Genomic DNA, 21,020 nt, shown 5'->3' with positions numbered 1-21,020 from the left:
AGGCTCCAGTCTAGGCAAGTGCGTGCTCCATGTCCGTTCTTGAGGCGGGAATCGGACCAGATTTGACTAGGACTGGGACCTCAATGGGTCTGGTACAATTTTTACGAAGGACTTGACATCTGGAAGCATTCAACATTTGCGGTAGAAAACGGGGCCATCAGCGGGCCTCACTCAACAAATTAAGCAACATTGAAGTCAGTCATAGGAACCATCTCGCAAAGATGGATACTAACAGAATTACGAATTATCCGGTCAAGAGAGCAATACTTGAGAATTTGCATCACATGCTCGTGTGTTCACGACAGGTAACAACGAGGCACGACGTGGGCATTCTGGTACAATCCTAGCTTCATAACGGATAGGTCGGGCTAGACTGGGCATTTCTATGCGAGTCCCTGCATCGCCCGTTCGCCATCAATCAGGCTACAACATTGCGTCTGGTACGATTGTAATTTGTTGCGCTACCAAAGTGAAGAGTTCTCCGATCGTCTTGTCCGGTTGTCCTCTTCGGAACTCCGATACTTAAGTTATTCCAACATCTTCAACTTAGCCTTCTCCATCCAAACTGGCACGGTAGTCTGGCACTTGCGAAGGAATTTGAAAAAGAGAATCCGGATGCAGTGCCTTGACTAACTCCACATATCAATGCCGGCTGTGACAATGATATGCCGTACGCTCACACATTGATCATACCATCTGATCATGCTAGGTTTAAGCACGGTTCACCTTAGTGTTTTTTTTTTTTTTTTTTTTTTTTGCAGATGAGTTCCAATGTTCAATAGTTGTCAAGTGTAGTCTAGTCTGGTATTGATTGATTTGATCCGGCCAGGACGGCAAAACTGCATGTAGCCAGGCACCAGACTTCAGTCTGCGCATGTGGTCAAGTCATCAATTGATCGGATTCACTGGAGCTTGGGCACTGAAGGTTGACGAAGCTGCCAACTGCGGCCCCTGTATCCACTAAACTATCAGCACGATAACCGCTACCCACAACCAGACCGCCCATGCGGCTCAGTGCTGGTCTGTGCGCATCCAATCGATGTGGACCTCAAACCAACGTTCAGCCTTGAAGCGTCAACTTGGCCATGTCATCATCATCTTTATCAACCAGACTCAACAATTGCCTACCTGTCTTTCAATCACCCGTCCTGAAAATGGATTTGGTGTAGTTCACTGTTCAGATTCCTTTCTTCTATATCCAACACCCCAAGCACACAATTGTTTGAAGTCTTCAATGTGTCTTAGCTCTACACCGTGACCCTCTCTCCCTCCCTCCCAGCCCAAGAAATTCACTCGAACACATTGCTTGATACAATGCAAACCGTCCACGGCTCTCTATCCGCACCATGAGCTTCTCCCTGAAGCACATACCATGCCCGGCCGGCAAGACCTGCACAGCATTCCAATGTATCTTCGGTCATAACGAAGAAAAGGCTCCCGAAACCAAGGAATCTGCACCGACATCCCAAAAAGACCCAGCAACAGCATCCCGTGAGCGCTCACCACCCAGCCAACAAACACCTCGTAAGCGTATGAAAATAGAACAAAGCGAAGCTTCCACCGCATCTCAACAACCTCCCCAAGCAAACGCTTCTCACGGCCACACCAACAAAGACGGCAGTCTCAGGACGGTGCCGCACACTGCCACCAGGCCCGTGTCACCACCACCACTTCAGCGCAACTCGAAAAGATCCGACACAAAGGCCAGTCCATCTTCAGCACGGCAGCAATCTTCCAACAAAAAAGATTCAAAACACTCCGTCACCCCAAACAGTAAAGCCGTGCATGAAGCAACGAAAAAGAGGAAACCAGAGTCTCTGAATCCACGACTGCTCAAAAGCTCTCCTGCCAGTCATGAAACCCGTTTGAAACTTCTCAAGATGATCCATCAAGAATTTACTCGACTCAACGGGGAGCTTAAAAAGAGCGGAAAACCAGATGAAACGATACTGCTTCTGTCGGACCAGGATCTTATCTTCAAGGCTCTGGATGAGGAGCAGGCCACGGCGTTGCAGAAGCCAGCGGTATACACGAATGTTATGAAGAACAAGGTCATGCAGTACAAGAGGATGAATGTGTCTCAATGGAAGGAACAGCAGATCAAAGAGACTCCTCAGCCAGAAGCCAAACAAAACGGGGGTAACATACCCAAGGAGATTGTGACGGGACTCACAAACGCCCAAGAAGTGGAGCTGCTGAAGAGAATCCCTACGAGCATAGACGACCTCTCCAATCACGGCTATGTTTCTTCCATACCAACCGAGGAAGTTATTGAAACGGCGCGTACGGGACTCGACGCCGCCAAGGGGTGGGAAAAGTGTGACCGCTGTCAGCAACGTTTCCAGGTTTTTCCCGGAAGACGACCGGAAGATGGAGCACTTGCATCTGGAGGCGCATGCAATTTTCACTGGGGGAAGACGTACGTTCCTGAAAAAGCACCCGGCGATACGACCCGAGTTCCAAAACGTTACCAGTGCTGCAAGCAGGAAGTAGGCGACTCGACAGGCTGTTCCACCCACGACAGCCACGTCTTCAAAGTGGGTGATCCAAAAAGACTAGCAGCAGTGCTCAACTACGCTGCTACGCCGGAAAACTCCAATGTTCCCGGCGACAGAGCCGTTTGCTTCGATTGCGAAATGGGTTACACCGTCCATGGAATGGAACTAATACGACTCACTGCAACGTCTTGGCCATCAGGGGAAGAGCTTCTCGATGTACTTGTCCAGCCTATCGGTGAGATACTCGATCTGAACTCTCGATATTCAGGCGTTTGGCCAGACGACTTGGCTCACGCCCAACCGTGGACACCACATGATCCAGTTCCATCCAAGAACGGAACCGACAAGGGCAGCGAAAGCGATTCCAAGTCCAAGAACCTCAAAAAGGTGTCATCGCCAGAGGTTGCGCGCGATCTCCTATTCTCACTTCTGTCCCCATCAACACCATTAATAGGACATGGCCTAGAAAACGACTTGAATGCCGTGAGGATAGTTCACCCTACGTTGATAGATACGGTGTTGCTATACCCTCATAAATTCGGCTTGCCGTATCGCTACAGCTTAAAGATGCTCATGGATGTTCATTTAAACAAGAAGATTCAACAAGAATCGGGACCCAAAGTCCTGGGTCACGATTCTGCAGAGGATGCCAGAGCTGCGGGGGAGTTGGTGCGGTTGAGAATCATGAATGAGTGGAAGGATATGCAGAGGGCAGGATGGACGTTGGTGGATGGGCAGTTTTGGCCGCCTGGTAAGCCAGGTGCTTTGACAGAGGCGTTTATTGAGAAACAATAGCATTCGACACATACAAAGCGAGCTGTATATTAGTTGCATAGTACAAAACAAACGGTGCATAGAGGAATCAGATAATACTGGGTTGAAACATCATCGTTGGTATTTCCGTGATGTATTTAAAATTACAGGTCGCTCCATCAGCGACAAAAGGGGAGAAGTTTCCTCTTTCACAGTCCTTTCTACACGTTTATGCCCGTCCAACAGACAACAGGTACTGTCCACCATTACCCGACTTCCCAGTAGGCAGATACGCCACGTTAGGGTTCGACGACAGCTGCTGAGCAATCTCTCTGCTCGCCTCGATCTTTCGAATCTGCACTAGGCCATCACCATTCTTGGCAATAGCCTTGCTAATCGTCTCAGCGGACTCGGCTTCACCCTCTGCCCTGATGACGTTTGCCTGTCTCTCCTGCTCAGCCTTTTCGACAATGAAGCGAGCTCGCTCGGCGTCCTGCTGCGCAATCTGCTTCTGCTCAACGGCCTTGGTGAATTCCCGACCAAAGGTCATGTGCGTGATGGAGACGTCCTCGAGAGCAATGTTGAACTCTGCCGCACGACGGGTGAGTTCTGTGCGGATCTTTTGGGAGACGGCCTCTCGCTGGGTGATGAGCTCGGCGGCGTCGAATTGAGCAACAATAGCTTTGAGGACTTCGTTACCGATGGAGGGGAGAACTCGTTCATCGTAGTCGACACCGAGGTTCTGTATTCGTTAGTGTTGATGAAACACATGCAGTGTTGCAGGTGCTGTCCTTACCTGGTAAATCTTGGGCAGAGCCTTGACGTTTGGTCGATGTAGCACACGCAGTGTCAAGCTCACCATCTGCAAGTCCTTGCTTCCCGTCGTCGTAGCAATGTTTCTCGGCTTCGTGCGCACATCAAAGATGACGCTCCTCTGCAGCCAGGGCACCAAGAAGTGCGTTCCCTCGTTGATAACATCCTCCTTCACACCGGATAACCTGTCAAAGATGACGGCTCTGGTTCCACCCTTGACGTCGAAGAGGGACTGGCTGACGAGGAATGCGCCCGCCGTGGCCGGCACAGCCAGACGGTACATTAGGTTGAGTGCTCTTGCTGCGGCCGCCATTGTGCACAACACGCAAAAATATCTGGTGATGTGTGTTGATGGTTGGACGATGGGCGGATGCGACGGGTTAACCAAACCAGAGGTAGCGATCGAGCTTCGTCGTTGCTCTCTCCCTCTGGCAGGCTGATTTTCGGGACGTGGATGTGGCGCTAAACCTGTTCGGGTAAGCTCGGGGACAACGGGGAGTGGTTCTGCGCTTTTCAAGACTTCGACCCGACTTTCGCCTTTCTTACCTCACGAACCTGTCCTAGGAAAAGGAATCGACGTCTCGCAATTCCTCGACATCAGCCACGATGCGACCGACACAAGCTCTGAACGGCGGCGGTGCCCCCAATTGGAAGGTTGGCCAGTATGTTTTGTCCTGCTCTTGGGTGTTGGGGGTGTGGTGTGCGACTGTTTCTGCGGCTTTTCTCGCGCCGGCGACAGCGTCGTCGGCTTCGTGACACTGCACGTATCAATTTGGGGATGGAATTTGCTAACGTTAATTGTAGCTGGCTGGGTGACTGGGGATCTTTCGGTGAGTAGCTTCGGTCAATTTGGGGGACGATGCGGACGATGACGAGAGACGCACCACGAGCATGTGCTCAATCGGATGAGCAGCGGTCGAAATCAGAGATAGTCATGGTCAATTGCAGACGTGTTCTGTTTAATGACTACTAAGGAATTGATGGACTGGAACTGCTCTGTGATTCAACTTGCGTGCTGGCTTCGACGATCCCGCGAAGGGGGATTAACTACATCATGAACCGAGGTTACTAACTGCACGGACACAGGTGGCTCAAAGCAAAAGGGCATCATCCACTATGGCCTCTCTGCCAACCGACAGAATCCCACCGCCGGCATGATCCACGACGCCTTCTTCAACACTTTCCGTCGCAGCAAGGGCCAAATCTTCTACTGGCTCCCTCCCCTGGCGGCCGGTTACTACCTGCTGCAGTGGGCTACTGAGCGGTGCGTGAACTTGCAGAAATGAAAATTCGGCACAGGATTCTAACATGCAGCAGCAACCATTATCTTCAGTCCAAGGCCGGCCGTGCCGAGTTTGGTGACGAGGCCGAGTAAACGGGGTTGGATAGGGACACTGGTTGAAAAATTTGTACATCATAGTCTAGACATGGGGAGAATAGATGTGTAACCACCAAGAACATGCGGACAGCGCATGTTTGAATTCATTTCATTTGTTACCACCGTGCTTGCACTATTTGCTTGTGATGTCGTGATGCATTTTGAAGCAGTGAAAACATCTCTAGCGACGAACATATAGCAACGATTTGTCGGCGCGGAGCTTATTTCCCATATAATTTCACATGTACATGGCATTATAGAGCCAATTTACAATAGTTTCATCACCAATTGACCTCGACAGAGCTCAGACTTGAAATAAATTGTCGTGCCAATCACAAGCCGCTTATTCGTGCTCAATCATGGCACCATCACAGGTCCAACTTAATCACGTGACCTCATCGGAACCGGCGCCACGAACCGCCGAAAATTTTGGCCCAGCGTCCTAAGCCAGTAAAAGTTTCGACGGGGAGTAAAAAAATTCGAGATTCCAGCTCGCAGAAAGACGTGCGAAAACCAATCCCGCCCGAATTTCTCGACCAATTCCTCCCCCATTGGTTCGCAATTTTCGGTGCACTGTTTTTGTGGAACATATACTTCATAAAACAGCATTTGGAATATTCGATTTTGGTATTTCATATTTTTAAATTCACAAATTCCATAACCACAGTCGACACCGACACCAGCCGTCGCCATGGCCGCCGAAAGACCCGACAAGAAGGAGAAGAAGGACAAGAAGCGCAGCGAAGACTCTGGCGTTGCCAAGCCCAAGAAGGAGAAGAAGGACAAGAAAGAAAAGAAGGAGAAGCTGGCTGCTGCTCTGGACGAGAAACTGCAGCAGGATGCGGCTGCTCAGAGCAAGACTGTGAATGAGGACGACGATTCTGACATGGAGGACCAGAAGGCTGAGGAGGTGCCGCTTGAGAGGACGGTTGTTCCGTTTGCGGTGCCGCTGGCTGATGAGAAGGGCATGAAGAAGGTGTACAAGACTATCAAAAAGGGTGCGTATAAGCTCGTTCCTAACTCGAGTATTTGGAAGAAAGCATTAAACTAACGACTTGTAGCTGCCAAGAATGGTACCCTTAAGCGCGGCGTCAAGGAGGTTGTCAAGACGCTCCGAAAGTCACCTGCCTCCGCCCCCGGAAACACTTCCTTCCCCGGCGTCGTTATCATCGCTGGCGACATTTCTCCCCAGGACGTCATTTCGCATCTGCCCGTGCTTTGCGAAGACCACAACGTTCCCTTCATCTTTGTCACGTCACGAGCCGAGTTGGGTGCTGCTGCCAAGACCAAGCGACCTACTAGTGTGGTCATGATCATGGAGAAGCAGGATGGCAAGAAGAAGGCCGCCAAGGAGGCCGACAAGGATGAGGACAGTGAGTCATTTGGCGAGGCGTATGCTTCGTTGGTCAAGTTGGTGCAGAAGGAGTACTCGAAGCAGTCGTTCTGGACAAAGGGCGAGTCCAAGGCATAGGGGGGGCGAGGACGTTGATCCGACGAGGATGGCTGTTGGAAAAGTACATGTCTGCAGGGTGTTGGAACCTGGGGGGCTGAGGAGTGTCGTTGGCTTGCGATTGGGGAAGCTGTGTTTGAGGCTTTGGTTTGATCTGGGTGTATAAATACCAGAGGGATTGACTAGCAGGGCCGAATTGGGTTACGGCGGCGTTCAGGTATATTGCATCATAAATTAAGCATTTCTCAAATTGGTATGTAATCTGTGGCAGGGCGTGCATCGACTGTACTGTTGATATATGGTGATGTACTTTGGCAGCTATGAAAACAAGGGCATATGAGCTTTGTTCAAACCCACCGATTATATGCTTCAGCAGAGTATTGCCCAACTTACAGATTTACAAGCAACAAACAAAAGCCCATACAGCTTCCACAAGACCAACATGTCAGAGTACGTCGCCTCACGTTGGACACGCCTCACATTACGACTCGATTCAAGACAAAATGAATAGATTACTAGTCTGACAAGGGCATCCTACCCAACTACATCCTATCCGTACGAGCGAAACCAAAATCGTCCGCAACAATTCAACCCTTAGTCAAAGGGGTTAGTGCGAGTTCCCCACCAGGTAAGGAACAGCGATAATCCAACAGTTTCCACAAGCTTGGCAGCAATGCTAACACCAACAGTATCGACGGGGCGTTTCTCTGAGAAGATTTGGTTGAGGAACTACGCAAGTCAGTACACCCTCTACAAGCTTACAGCACGCTCCCACAAACCATCTCACCAACAGATGGTGAGTGCAGAACGTAGCAGGACAAAACTTACACCAGGAGCAGCAGTAGCAGCAAAGATCAAACCGCCCAAGTACGCAGCACCCTTATAGCTCAACGTACCAGTGGCATTGATCAACGCGCCAACACCATAACTCTGCAGAGCCGATCCGACAAACGAAGTGCCCCAGGCGATAGCAGCGCCGCTAGCCTCCTTGGACTTGATGAACTCCTCCTTCGTGTTGGCCTGCTTGGCGCGCTGGTAGGTCTGTCCGAAGACGGGGCCCAGAACAGCGAGTTCGACGCCGTGGTTGAAAAAGGTGCCGAGGGCAATGGCCGAAGGCTTCACGGGAGGGAGGTCTACCTCACATTAGCATCTCATCGCCAAACGAGCTACATGCGCAAGGTGGAGGATGAAAACAGAGAGCTTCACGCAGCGGGTTTCAAGACTCACAGTGCAGCGACATGACGATTTCTCAATAAGTTTTGTGTGAAATTGAGGATGGATATTTTCAAAAGTGATGTTGAAAGGTTCAAGTTTCAAGACAAACTTGACGCGAGCTTGCCCTCCCTTTGGCCGCCCTTCCCCCGCCCTCCTTTTAAACCTAAACGGCGCGGAAACCTCCTCATGCCTCAGCAGCAAGTTTTGGCGAATAGCTGTCGCAAATCTCGATTGGGTCAAGACGCCGGCACTATTGTGGCTTGTTGCTTGGGGCGGGTTTGGTTGTCATGGCCGATGATGTCACCACTTTGTGGGGACGTGGTTCTCGAGCTGTGAACTGGGCGCCGGGTTTGGGAAGTGTCTGGGACTGGACTGGTGACGGAAATGGGAAGCCCAATAATTGCTGTTTCGACTTAGCTTGCTTCTGCTGGTACGAAGCTGCTGTTGTTTTTGGGGGCTGGACCATCTGCCTGCGTGACGGATGAAATTCCGTTGTGGCAGGCTTTGGTGTGATTTGGAGATGCGGCAGGCGGGGATAGCATCGGCTGAGATCAGGTATTCTTCAATTTCACGACTTGTTAGCTTACGTACTATGTAGTGCTCAACAGAGCCGTTACGCGCTGGCCGTTGGTACCAGACCGTTTTTCAACTTTCTCATGACGGTGCCCATAAACAGCTCAGCTGTGTCTGTTCTGCAAATCCAACGCCCCATATTCCTTGCCATGATCCCAGCATCACCCCATGTCAAAGCTTGAAAGCTTGGTTCCGGAAGCTAAACTCATGGCATTGCATGATGTGCCCATGACACCATCCACTCTAGAATCTAGATCCACCAACTGGCAATTCAAGCCGGAGGCATCGGTCCACGCCGCCATCCAGGAACAATTATGTCAAATTTCCAGACAGCCAAGTTCTGTCGTCAATTGCCTGGCCTTCAGTGTCAGCTTGATAGGCTACTTTCAAGAGCAATGCCCTAGGTTATGACATCTGCGTAGTCTTGGCAAGACGGCACACTGACTATACAGCATCCCAAAAAGGACCTCGTCGTACTAATTCTCAATCAGGGACCACACACAGTGGTCCATACTGCACACCACCAGATATGCCGCAGACCTTGCTGGTGCCATCATGCCGTGTGTGCGCCATGGTACAACCTACCCACCATCCAGAAACCAAGATTCCATCTTCCATTCCCGGTTACACGCTCAGGGGCATAAAGATGGCGGAAGCTAACACCAAGCTCAATGCAAGGCACAAAGAACATGCACCAGAAAGGGACATATAAGACGGCACTCATGTAAACGCTGAAAATGCTCAGATTCCCATCCAGCTACAACCCGTAGCTGAGCTCCTACTAATCTCTGTCATATCACCACCGACAATCCCTTGATTAAAAAAACACTACCCCCATCCTTCTATCTGTACAACGTGGTGACAGAGGTTTATTTCGTCAACGCGAAGCAATAGTTTACATCCACGTTGTTTCCTCCTGTACCGACGTGGTTGAGCCCGTCAGTGCCCCAAATCGCTGCTACTCCAGTTCATAAAATAATAAAAACGCCAGATGAGTTCTTTTGCCCAATATTGCCTTCATTTACACCATATGCTGTCCGTCTTCCCCGCCTCGCAGTGCTAAGAGCGCTCTAACATCATGGACATACTGAAGACCTTCTAGCAAAGGAATCAGGTGCATTAAATCGTTGTCCGTCGGGTCGTTGATCCAGCCTTGAATGGGAATGGCATTATCTGCACCAGGTTAGTGGCGGGTCGTCTTTCGCGGCCATCATTATTTCTTGGACTTGCCTTCGTGAAAGAGATAGCTCAGCGGGCTGTTATCCAGAATCATGACTTTACTCAAGTCTGGTTCCACTGAGCTAAGGTCTTTGATGTATGCGCCTTGACGATATGTACAGTGCTGGCGATAGTATCGGGCAGAGAAGTACTTTCGCTCCGCTTCCAACCAGTCAATCACCGGATCGGCATATTCTTGTACCGACGCCGTGAAGATGACCAGGTTGAACCACTTGCAGATTCGCCGCAAAAACTCGTCACAATACGGCCGCTTGTTGACCCAATACAAGATGGGATGCTGCGCCGCGCCACCAGGAGCATTGCCCATTCCCAGGGATGCAGTGTTCAGTCTCACTTCTACCATGTGGCCACTACTCCTGCCTCCCTTGGACATGCTGTGAATCAATGTTTCGTCAAGGTCCAGAATCAATGTTTTTTGGTGCTTTGCAGACGCATCGAGTTTGAGGTATGATGGTTGGCGTCGAGGTATCAATGGTCGAGGGGGGGCCGGCGTCTTCGGATACTTGGTCAAGGCTGCAATGGGCGACGTTGGGGACTTGAGTTGCGCAGAAAGTTCTTCTTCGCTCGCCTTGGTCCTGGCCACAGCAGACTGGGCACGGCGGTGCTGCTTGCGCTGCCGGAGAGCATCATCATTGTGGAGTTTGATACGTATGGACCTTCGCGCCGAGTTGAGCTCATCTGCAGGGTTTAGTGACTTTGATCTCGCGTGTCGGCCGGTTGAGCTTTTGGACGCTTCTTCTTCTGATTCGGACGATTGGCCTGATGTTGACGATCCAGATGATGACGCAGGACGCGGCGCGATGCGGCGGTATGCCCGAGGCTGTGAGCTTGCTGATACGGGAGATGCAGTGTGATTAGTATGGTTTCCGTGTGATTGGTAGCTATCCATCCCTCCTCCTTTCTGGACGCCAAATAGCTTCTTCATTTGTGACAGGGGTGCAAAGACGCCGTGCTCATCATAGAAGCAGGCAATCAGATAGACTCCGGGAGAGGCCAGAGTAGCAAATACCCAACGAATAGAACTGATGAAGCTGGACACCAGCCGTCGCGGTATTGTGTGCCACCAACTAGCTCGCTTGTTGCCAGTTTTGCTTCCATCTAGGAGCGGCGTGTCCTCGGTGGCTATGTAGTCCGACTTTTCGTCGCCATGTTGCGCGTGGTCGTAGTTGCAGCCCGCGAACGTCTCAGAATTGGCTTCATCTTGGCCGTCGTTTCCGTCGGTCGATTTTTCGTCAGGTAGCAATCCGGCACTAATGTTGCCGAGGCTGTTGGATCGAGAAGCATTGGGGCTTGCGGAGGGAGAGACACGAGCAGTAATGATGTTGAGAGAATTCATCTTGGAGACGGACAGCCAGCCATCAGGCTATCTGAGGCCGCCCGATGCAATGGATTGGAAGAAGACGGCAGGCCTGAACAGGTGATGGTACAGCACGGGGCAAATTTGGGTGAGGTGAGAGCAACGCGCAGGCGTGTTCGCAGGAAGAGGGCGAGGTCGCCACGAGCCGGAGCGACGTTTGGAGATGATGTCAACTCGGAGGGTATCGCGAGGCCGAGCCAAAAAATAAAAACAATCAATCACGGCATGGGGAAACGAGTGTATAGTGGAGGAGTCGGACAGGTCGTCTAGGTGCTTACACGAAGCTCGTCAAGGACAATCAGCATCAGCAGAAGGGTCAGCTTCGCGATGCGATGGCTATGCGCAAAACGGTTGAGGAACAATGTTTGGCGAGGTTTGAGGGGCGAGCGCTGGACACTGGACACAACTAGGATGAGATGAGACTGGGCTCAACGAGGCAATGCTCGAATCTGACCAGATATCAAATGGGTCCAGTAGAGGGCCTGCCAATCCGGAGCCAGTGCCAGGCCATGAGTCTGGGGCTCAAGTGCTCAATTCTGCTGCGAGTGCCTCCGTTTTGGGAGAGAGTTGACCAGTTGACCAATTGAGTGGGCGCCTGACCACTGAAAAACGATTGACTCCGCTGGCCGACTGCCCCGACTGCCCCCAGGGCTGCAACAAGGCTCTGGAAATACTCCGTCCCCGGCCAACGTCATCATCCATGTCGGCATGCAAAACTGGCCTAAGCTATCCGAGCCATGCCGGCTCACTTGCCGAAGAACATCCGCAGTGGTAAGTGGTAAAGTTGGCACAATCCAGCAGCATATGGAGTAGGCCAGAGGTAAACACCGGGTGTATTCTTTTAGTCTGCAGCATTAGCATGTCATATTTCGTATCGCCGTGTGGTGTATCAAGTAATTGAGCCTTTCCGAACATCTTAATTCATCCAGAAGTACAAATGAGATAGTGTAGGGTAGGTTAAAGTCTTCACAAACTAACAACAGAGCATCGAGCAGACAAACGAATTGACAAGTAAATATGCCCGCATGTTGCATCAGGTCGCTGTCATCCGTGTGCTTTGTCCTGTTTATGTGTTCACTGTTACTTTTTGAGTGGTTTGCATGCTGCTTCTCTGCTTGCTGATCCAGCTGTGTTTTGTGACCATAGAACTGTTGATCAAGACATCTTCAACTTGAAGAAATATCTGCACGCTCTCCACACAGAACTGCAACGAATGTTTGAAACCAGTTCTCCTCGAATCACGCACTTCTTTTCCTAACCAGTTAAAATTTTAAACTGTTGGTACCCTTGCACTGTGAAACGATCAACGTATCCGTCCAATACTGCAGGTACAAAGTACGTGCATCCAAACGGCCCCAACCACACCTGTGCCCCACCTCAAAATTTGTTGTAAGGAAGCTAGGGTGGTCGCTTTGAGTCACTCTTTCCTAACTTCAAAGCAGCCCCTCGTCGCGAAATAGCTAGATTGCCCTTCAGGAACTCCCGGTTTTCGACACAATCAAACAGTGGCATCTTTTCAACGACGTCAAAATGCCATCTGCTACTCCGGGCTATGCGCCTGACCTCGAGAAATATCTCAAATCCTTGAGAGGGCAGCCATTGGAGGCTGCCGTCGAGAACCTCATCTCGTACGTACCACACCAAGAGAGCTCTGACATACCACCGCACACAAACGCTGACAACCCCCGTAGTTTGCTCAAGAGGAGACAAATTCGAGGATCCGAACCATGCGCTGTTGCCACAGCCCATATTCTGCTACAAGTCGTTGCTCGATCCAAATGGCAAGACGTTGACGGCCTCATTGATAATGTCACGCGAATCGGTCGACGTCTGGTCGAGGCACAGCCTAAAGAGCTTGTCATTGGCAATATTGTACGACGAATTCTCTCCCTCATCCGTGACGAAGCCGTCGAAGATCGAAATGAGCTATCCAGCGAAACTCAGAGCGAAGCACCCATGACTCCTCCTCGCGGCGCGAATCCGGCAAACCTGTCACTACTCCAGTCGCCGCCCTCAACCTACGCGAAACAAGATTCAGCTGGAGACTACCTGTCCAACCCAGCGGTATCCCAAACAAGACCGGGGCCGGTACCATCGTACAGCTCTGTGAATGTTCCCAAGTCTCTCTTCCACCTCCTTTCTGCTTCCCCACCATCCCTTGGTGACGGCCTGGGATCGCCGCACCGAATGTCGGGTGCTTCTACCCCTACACGCAGTGCATTTCAGACTAGTAGCCAGGTCCATGCTCTACGATCAGAAGTTATTGACGGAATTGAAGAAATTAAGGACGAAATTAGCCAGGTGGATGACCAAATCGCGGCTTTAGCAGAGGTACAAATTCGTCCAGGAGATCACATCATGGTTCACCAACCTTCGCCCACGGTCCAGCGTTTTGTTCTTCGTGCAGCGGCCAAGCGCAAATTTACCGTCCTGGTTGTGACGGAACCTTTACGAAAGCAGAGTGAGGAAGTACAATACGCCAACTTTCGCAAGAAGCTGTCGAGCAGTGGCATTACGGCCATCAACGTCATGAACTCTGGTTTGATGGCTTACATGTCAAGAGTTAACAAGGTGATCCTTGGCGCCAGAAGCATTGTTGCAAACGGAGGGGCTGTTACGGATGCTGGAGCTGCCACCATTGCCAGAGCCGCGCGTGAACAAGGCAACGCAGTTGTGGTCTTGGCCGGTGTTTACAAGCTTAGCCCTGTCAACCCCTTTGATGAAGGTTCGCTTATCGAGTGGGGAGACTCATCAAGCTTTGTTAGCTTTGCTGACGGAAGCATGGTCAATAATGTGGAAATCCGAACCCCCGTGACGGAGCTGGTGCCAGCCGAGTTCATCGACACATATGTCACCAATCTGTAAGTGAAGTCGAAACTGCATGGATACCCAGGCTGTGTTGCAGCTCGCAACCACATCGTAGATTGATAACTAACCGTACTCAAAACTTATAGGGGTACCCACTCACGCGATCACCTCGCCAGCTTAATTGCAGACCACTACAAGCAGGAGGATGCTGATTTCCACCTCGGAGTCCCATCCGAACGATGATACCCCGAGGATTCTGCTTGCCTCGCACAGAGCGCCATGGCCATCCCTGGGTAAGGGATATGTACGATGATTTCATATGGAGCAAGACAGGAATAGAAGCAGGGCTTAGACTTGGGCATGGATAGGGTCATTCGTCAAGGCTTGGAATGACCGTGCCTGACGATGGCGACGGGACGAAGACGGGAATGGGATGGTATCACCAGAGTCGGTTGGATGTGACTGGACATGAGGAGGATGATGCATGTGGGTGGCAGGGGGATCACAGTGGCCGCGTCAGCACCCACAGGCAACACCAGGCTGCTATTGGGCAACAACCATAGGGCCACGGGTAGTGGCTGCTCAGGGCCCGAGGGTGGATCTAGCCCTGTGATGCGAGTGCGATTGACAAGAATTCTGGTGGAATCTGGCTTGTTCAGCAACCAATGCGATTGAACTGGAGTCACCAGCAATGCGCCGCATCGAGCAGGCTGACGATGAGGCAGACGTGGTCGCAGATAATCATGGAGCGGCAGCACCGGGGAGACGTAAGTCATCCAGAGTTTTGGGTGCAGGCCACGAGTTGTCCGCTGTTTCTGACATGCCATTTGCAAATCTTGGTTAGAGGCAGCCGCTAGCCCTTGATAGTTGGTAAACGGTCGAAGAGACCACATATATTCAATGCATAGATAATAATGAACTCGCCTCGTAATTCCACTCCTCCCTCTCTGTTCATTCTGGCTCACAAAACAGCTGTAGTGTCGACCACGGTGTATTTCCTCCTCGGCATATCCAGTGTTCACCAAGTTGACCAAAATTAGGCAACGCTGCTCACCACGGCAACTTTACCCGTTCAATCGGCAGGCGTACCCTTAGTTCATTCGGTGTTCAAGTTTCAATTTGCACCACGTCACGGGCTACGAACATAACTGCCCGCGCCTTCAGCTGTCCCTCGATCGGCGACAGACTTCCGAGGACCCTTCGTCTCCTGCCCCGCAACTGAGCTCAAGACATCTCGACAACCAAACACTACCAGAATCTTCATCCCATCACACGCAAAAACCTCACACAAAAAGCATATCGCCAAGCGAAGGATTCAACCATGAATAATCTGCACGTCAACGTAGACGATGCGCCTCCGCCCTACTCAGAAACCGACATCTACTCCAACTCGGCTGCCCCTCGTTCCGCCGCCTCTACAACATCCCACACCGGCTTCACCCCTCTCGACGATGCCTCATCCACAGGAGACGTCGTCTACACACCTCCCCTGACGCCTCGTACCTCGTCGAATAGTCACCTGGAATCACAGCAACACGCACAGCAACCCGGCGCATCGCTATACTTTGACTCACGACCTCCGCCAGCTAATCCACCCGCAGAAACGCTCATTCACACCGTCAAAGTAGAGAGTAATTCTCTGCCGGATGATTTGCCCTATCAGCACGAATGGGCTGCGAGGGATGTCACGCCACAGGACTGGGCTACATTCGTCAACTTTTTGCTGCCGGATCATACGACTAGGGGTAATGAGGCGGTTATCGAGAGAAAGTTGAGGTCAGAGGGTAGGAGTGATGCTAGTTCCACGAGCGGGAGGTCTCAGGCTGAGGCGCAGTTGGAGCAGATGAGGGAGAATGGGGTTGCGACGACGAGAAGTAGATCTGAGATTGAGGGGACTGTGCAGCAGTGGAATGATGGGTTCTTTGGGCCGAGGGGTATAACTGTGAGGCTGGACCCCGAGACGAGAATGCCGGGTGCTTGGGGAGTGGAATTTGAGGATGCTGAGCGGCGGAGGGAACTGCGGCAGCAGGAGAGAGAACGACAACAACAGCAGAGGGAACAGCAGCAGCAGCAGAGGGAGCAGCAGCAGCAACAGAGAGAGCAGCAAAGAGAACAGCAACAGCAGCAGAGAGAACAGCAGCAGCAGCAAAGAGAACAGCAGCAACAACAGAGGGAACAACAGCAACAGCAGAGTGATGCTAATGCCTCCCGTTTCGGCAAGTGGTCTATTGATAAGAATGGCATTCGGTACGGAGACTCCGTCGTTTTGGACAGCAACGGCATAAAAATTAGCAGTCTGGTCATGGACAGCGACGGCATCACCATGGGCAAGAAGACCCAACCTTCAGGGTCGGCTGGGTGCTCGCAACGAAATGTCCCATGGCCTAGCGCCCCTGGACCAAGCGGACCTTCTGGCCCGTCGTGGTCAGCACCCAGCGGACCTCCTGGCCCGTCGTGGACATTCGGCGGTGGCTCAGGATGGGATCGCCGCCGTGGTGGCCGTCACGACGGTCACGACCGGCATAATGACTGGCATCACGGACATCACGGTTGGCATGGGCGCCGTGGCGGCCGACACTCAGAAGACCGTGGAAGGGCATGGCATCAAGACAGCAAAGACAAACACGAGCGGTCGCCGTCTGCATCATCCATCTCTTCAGAATCCTCTAGCAGCTCTGAGTCATCTATCGGCTCCCTGCCCGACTACGACGATATCAAGGACCACCAGCTGCCCGTGTATACTGAACGTCTTCGAGAATGGACCGCTTTGCCAGATCAAGTTGTCACCAAGAGCGACGTAAAGGCACTAAAGGCAGAGCTGAAGGCTATCCCTAAGGGACCTGTAGATCCCAACTTTGATAGAAAGGCACTCAAGGCGCAAGTCAAGGGACTTCAAGCGAGCTTGAAGGCTATCAGGAAGTCGCAACGGCAAACTCGAAAGGCATACCGACGGGAGCGACGTATGAAACGCAAGGCGGAGAAGAGGGAATATCGAATGAAGAGACGAGAGATGAGACGAGCTCACAAGGAACATAGGAGACACGGAGTTCCGTTTCAAGCACCGCCAGCACCGCCAGCGCCTCCCGTTCCTCCTGTTCCGCCTGCCCAAGCAGCTCCTCCTGCACCTCCAGCGCCGCCCGCACCGCCAGCTCCAACCGCGGCCCCTAATCCCCCATCATGGAGCCATCATTGGCCCCGAGGCTGCACAGGTCCATCCCAACGAAGCTCATTCTTCTTTGGCCCCGACGGTCCTCTCGGCGAGCGTGGTCCCTTCGGCCCCCACGGCCCCCTTGGGCCTCATGGACCATTCGGTCCTCGCGGATGGGGTGGCAATTGCGGTAGTGGAAGAGGAAGAGGGCGAGGATGCGGCCCCAACATCCCCCCTGGACCTTGGAGTGTTCCGCACGGAGGCAGCCCACGCGACGCACCAGGTGCATGGCCCGAAGATGACCACGAATCAGGCATCTCGTCACATATTCCTCCACCAGGAGCCTCGTCTGCTTCCAAATACAAGGCTATGGAGGAGGTGGAGGCCGAGATCAACAAATTGGTTACGAAGGCGGCGGATGCGAAGGAGGGAAGGGGCGCGATGGAGAAGGAGATTGAGGCTTTGACGGAGAAGTTGGAGGTTTTGAGGATGGAGGCGGATGGGGCTTATGCGAGGGAGTTGGCCGAGTGAGGGGGGAGGTTGCGGCTGTAATGATTATGACTTGGATGGCGTTTAGGTGGGATTTGGTATCTCCATTCGCTTTAATGTATTTATGACGAAAATAATTGAAATGAATTTGGTGGAAAGATGACGCACGACCCTAACTCTGGAATCTATGTTCTCCATATGACAGGCTCGGTAATGGCGTACGTACATCGCGACTGTGGCTTTCTGATGCCATGATCCCCATGATTTGAGAACATTGGCGCACCACTTTCCCGAATGCTATACAAACTAGATGATATATATGTCAGACCTTATGTGCTAGAGAAATGCGAAATTAAGGGTAATATGAAACGCTGGTTCGGTTCGTGAAGTGTGGCGGGGACTTAGACTTAAGGCACACGCACAGTTATAAGTTACTTTGTGGTGTCGACGGGGCGAGCAGAATCTATTTCACCCTGTCCTCTTGACGTCGTTCCCATTTGAGCTGACTGACGTTCTAATAGTGGTGTGGAAAATAGAAAGCACAACAAGAGATAAGTATCCGGAAATACGCGCGGTACAGGCTGTTGCATTTTCGGGAATATTCACTCAAAACCTCTGTAAGAATAAACGTTGGACCCCCAATCAGGCGGATTGCGATGACGGAAACCAAACGATTGGAAATGATAATGGCACGATCTATGACGCTGTTTCGCGCTGCACTGCACTCTTCCGTACGATAACAAACCATGTGGAACAGCCGTCTGAGTTCGGCGCTGCGGAAGGGAATGGTGTCATAAACTCAGAAAGCTCCATGGAAAACAATGAAATCCAGTTTCGATAACTGGATTAACGACACTAGAGCATTATCCACTGATGAGGGAGCACCACTTGATGAGCATCTCCAAGGAGACTCGTTCTTCAATAGGTTGATATTGGGTTTACTTCGAACTCTTACGAGAAACCTAAAATACTGTAAGTCTGAGGCTCTTTTGGTGGTTTATGTCTGATTGTTACTATCATCTAGTGAGCGCGCGTTGTCTCGGTCTCCTTATAGAATATGATAACCAGGATTGGAAGGATGAGGCGATTCAAACTGTTCAGGGAGTCATGAAACATTTGCATTTCACGACAAAAGCAATTCGAGCTGCATCTAGGAGAGGATACGGTTTCAACAAACTGGAAACATATGAGGACACTGTGTTCGCACATCATATCTCAGCCGTCGTTCGCAGGGACGTCCCTCATGCCAGACGATCCCTCACCGATCACTTGGCAGACAGCATCGTTCTTCGACGGAAACGCATGTGCTACCAGATAAAACAAGACGAGAAATAGTGGAGTAGATGTGAATGTGGCCACACTGCATTCAACTATACACGTTCTGGTCAACGCATAGTCGATGAATCTGGATCTCGGCTGAGCGACCTATCGCTGCTCGAATTACTATGCCTCAGGGACCTTCACACTGTTCCCACTAAGCCCCACGACGCTGAGAGCTTTACTTACTCAAGAGCATGTGATAATGCTATGCAGAAGCCCCTGGGCCTATCTACGGAAAACAAATGTTCGGCAATACACGCCAGGGCAATGCAGTATCCCGCCATACCCAGGCGATTGGAAGCAGATATGGAAAGTCCATGTCCATATTGTGCTCGAAAGCTGCTCGCAAAAGACTTGGCTGACGATGAAACAAACTGGATGTAAGTGCTTTTCCCTGAACATGTTACGTAGCTCACTTGTCTCTAACCATAACTTAGGTCACATCTGGACGAGGACGTGGAGCCGTATGTTTGCCTGGCTGAGACTTGCGGATTCCCATTTCGGTATTACAAATCTGTTGAGGAATGGGCCCATCATATGGCATCTACTCACTCACCGGAGTGGAATACGCGAATCCACATGAGTACTTGGTTCTGCGACGTTGGGCACGAAGCTCAGCAGTTCAACGACAAGGAGAGCTTCCGCTCTCATCTGATGGATCCAACCAACCATCCAGACCGACAACCTCTAACCCATTCTCAGATTCTTTGTTTCTCTCAAACCAGGAAAAAGCTCCTCATCCGCCCGGAGGAGTACTGTTGCCCTCTTTGTGAATGCACTCCTCCGGAGCTCGCCACGCTGGCAGAGACATGCCAATCGCCAGAGGTGATAAGAGAAAAGCTCACCGAACACATTGCCCAAGACTTGAGGAGCCTTGCGATTTTATCTCTTCCCGTTCTAGACCCAAGGGATGCAGACGACAAGTAGCCATCTTGTACTGGCAGTACTATGGACTATGCCGCTTGCGGGGGCGGCGAAATTGCTTCTACAAACAACGGATGTGGTGAATCGCCAACAGAGGGCTCTCCAACGTTGGATGGAATGCCCGCAGAGTTCTAGCTGATGGTCTCCTCAGGCAGACAACACACTGAAATGGTATTGAGTTTAAATATCTTCAGCTTCGAGCTGCTAGGTTTCAAGGTGGAGATACTGTTCTGGAATAGCTTCTGCGGGCTCGGGTCACATTCAACGTCAAGTGCATCGTCTGACATATCCTACTTTGCTTCAGTAGTCTCAGAGTATGTCTGGTAAGAGGGAAGTTGGTTTGGCCCAATTTACTGATGAGTGGATCTTTGACGTTCGCCTTGACTTAATGCGCCTGACTTTGCGATGTGAGAAAACTGAGTGACGGTTCCGAACGTGAACAAGGCTCCTCGTTGATGAGGGCATCTCAAGATCCTCTACGGCTCGGTGTCCAAAGTATCAGCTACTCTGTTTTTGACCGGGTGCAAAGTGTTCATTACCGAGATGAGAAATGGTTGAACGATATCCAATGTATGAAGCCACTCGTCATGCCTAAGCGAACACACATTTACGTCATTACCGTTACATACTCCTGTATGAAAGCACCGAGTTACAATACGCGGCTCTCCTTGCCATTGAAACCATCGGCGGCAGCCTTTGTGGTGTCACCTAGTAGACTTACCCAAGTGCTTGTTGAACATAACTGACGACTTCTGACAAGTGGCTGGTAAGATACCTCTTTTGAAGTTTTAATTTTTGAATGCAGTTAAACTTAACCTAAGGGTTACATCGAGATTTCTGGCGGCACAAGTAACTGATCTTCAACCGCAATGGGCTAAGGATCTTTTCTTGGTATGGGAGGGAGTATAAGCTGGGAAAGCATGAGAGTTCATTTCCATTGATAGAACCCCGCGTTTGATATGTAAAGCCTTTCATGAGACCTGAAGTAGTCCATGCATACTATCTTGGCTTTCTATATTCCCGCACCGAAGCGTTGAATCGCAAATTTCGGCCGT

The 21,020-nt window shown here is 51.2% G+C and overlaps 8 protein-coding genes across 8 annotated transcripts; 5 read left to right on the top strand and 3 right to left on the bottom strand.

Annotated features, from left to right (window-relative positions):
* Positions 1 to 1,346: 1,346 nt before the first annotated feature.
* Positions 1,347 to 3,293, top strand: VFPPC_09485 (RNA exonuclease; the record flags this gene model as incomplete). The annotated part of the gene is made up of 1 exon (XM_018288014.1): positions 1,347 to 3,293. The coding sequence occupies one exon, from the start codon at positions 1,347 to 1,349 to the stop codon at positions 3,291 to 3,293; it is 1,947 nt and encodes a 648-aa protein (XP_018139382.1).
* A 187-nt stretch (positions 3,294 to 3,480) lies between these two features.
* On the bottom strand, positions 3,481 to 4,377 carry VFPPC_09486 (prohibitin PHB1; the record flags this gene model as incomplete). The annotated part of the gene is made up of 2 exons (XM_018288015.1): positions 3,481 to 3,993; positions 4,048 to 4,377. The coding sequence occupies 2 exons, from the start codon at positions 4,375 to 4,377 to the stop codon at positions 3,481 to 3,483; spliced, it is 843 nt and encodes a 280-aa protein (XP_018139383.1).
* Positions 4,378 to 4,670: 293 nt separating this feature from the next.
* On the top strand, positions 4,671 to 5,439 carry VFPPC_16542 (UcrQ family domain-containing protein; the record flags this gene model as incomplete). Its single annotated transcript, XM_018294295.1, has 4 exons — positions 4,671 to 4,726; positions 4,869 to 4,894; positions 5,151 to 5,328; positions 5,382 to 5,439. The coding sequence occupies 4 exons, from the start codon at positions 4,671 to 4,673 to the stop codon at positions 5,437 to 5,439; spliced, it is 318 nt and encodes a 105-aa protein (XP_018139384.1).
* A 694-nt stretch (positions 5,440 to 6,133) lies between these two features.
* Positions 6,134 to 6,913, top strand: VFPPC_09487 (ribosomal protein L7Ae/L30e/S12e/Gadd45; the record flags this gene model as incomplete). Its single annotated transcript, XM_018288016.1, has 2 exons — positions 6,134 to 6,440; positions 6,504 to 6,913. The coding sequence occupies 2 exons, from the start codon at positions 6,134 to 6,136 to the stop codon at positions 6,911 to 6,913; spliced, it is 717 nt and encodes a 238-aa protein (XP_018139385.1).
* A 573-nt stretch (positions 6,914 to 7,486) lies between these two features.
* On the bottom strand, positions 7,487 to 8,132 carry VFPPC_09488 (DDHD domain-containing protein; the record flags this gene model as incomplete). Its single annotated transcript, XM_018288017.1, has 3 exons — positions 7,487 to 7,621; positions 7,721 to 8,025; positions 8,120 to 8,132. The coding sequence occupies 3 exons, from the start codon at positions 8,130 to 8,132 to the stop codon at positions 7,487 to 7,489; spliced, it is 453 nt and encodes a 150-aa protein (XP_018139386.1).
* A 1,761-nt stretch (positions 8,133 to 9,893) lies between these two features.
* On the bottom strand, positions 9,894 to 11,255 carry VFPPC_09489 (NIF domain-containing protein; the record flags this gene model as incomplete). The annotated part of the gene is made up of 1 exon (XM_018288018.1): positions 9,894 to 11,255. The coding sequence occupies one exon, from the start codon at positions 11,253 to 11,255 to the stop codon at positions 9,894 to 9,896; it is 1,362 nt and encodes a 453-aa protein (XP_018139387.1).
* A 1,551-nt stretch (positions 11,256 to 12,806) lies between these two features.
* Positions 12,807 to 14,327, top strand: VFPPC_09491 (translation initiation factor eIF-2B subunit beta; the record flags this gene model as incomplete). The annotated part of the gene is made up of 3 exons (XM_018288019.1): positions 12,807 to 12,904; positions 12,968 to 14,137; positions 14,231 to 14,327. 3 exons carry the CDS (start codon positions 12,807 to 12,809, stop codon positions 14,325 to 14,327), a joined length of 1,365 nt encoding a protein of 454 aa, XP_018139388.1.
* Positions 14,328 to 15,405: 1,078 nt separating this feature from the next.
* On the top strand, positions 15,406 to 17,763 carry VFPPC_14608 (ring finger domain-containing protein; the record flags this gene model as incomplete). Its single annotated transcript, XM_018292376.1, has 1 exon — positions 15,406 to 17,763. The coding sequence occupies one exon, from the start codon at positions 15,406 to 15,408 to the stop codon at positions 17,761 to 17,763; it is 2,358 nt and encodes a 785-aa protein (XP_018139389.1).
* Between the last annotated feature and the right edge of the window lie 3,257 nt (positions 17,764 to 21,020).

This window comes from Pochonia chlamydosporia, chromosome 7 (assembly GCF_001653235.2).
Source record: "Pochonia chlamydosporia 170 chromosome 7, whole genome shotgun sequence".
NCBI classification, from domain to species: domain Eukaryota; kingdom Fungi; phylum Ascomycota; class Sordariomycetes; order Hypocreales; family Clavicipitaceae; genus Pochonia; species Pochonia chlamydosporia.
The sequence above is the reverse complement of the archived record's forward strand: the minus strand, read 5'-3'. Positions and strand labels throughout refer to the sequence as shown.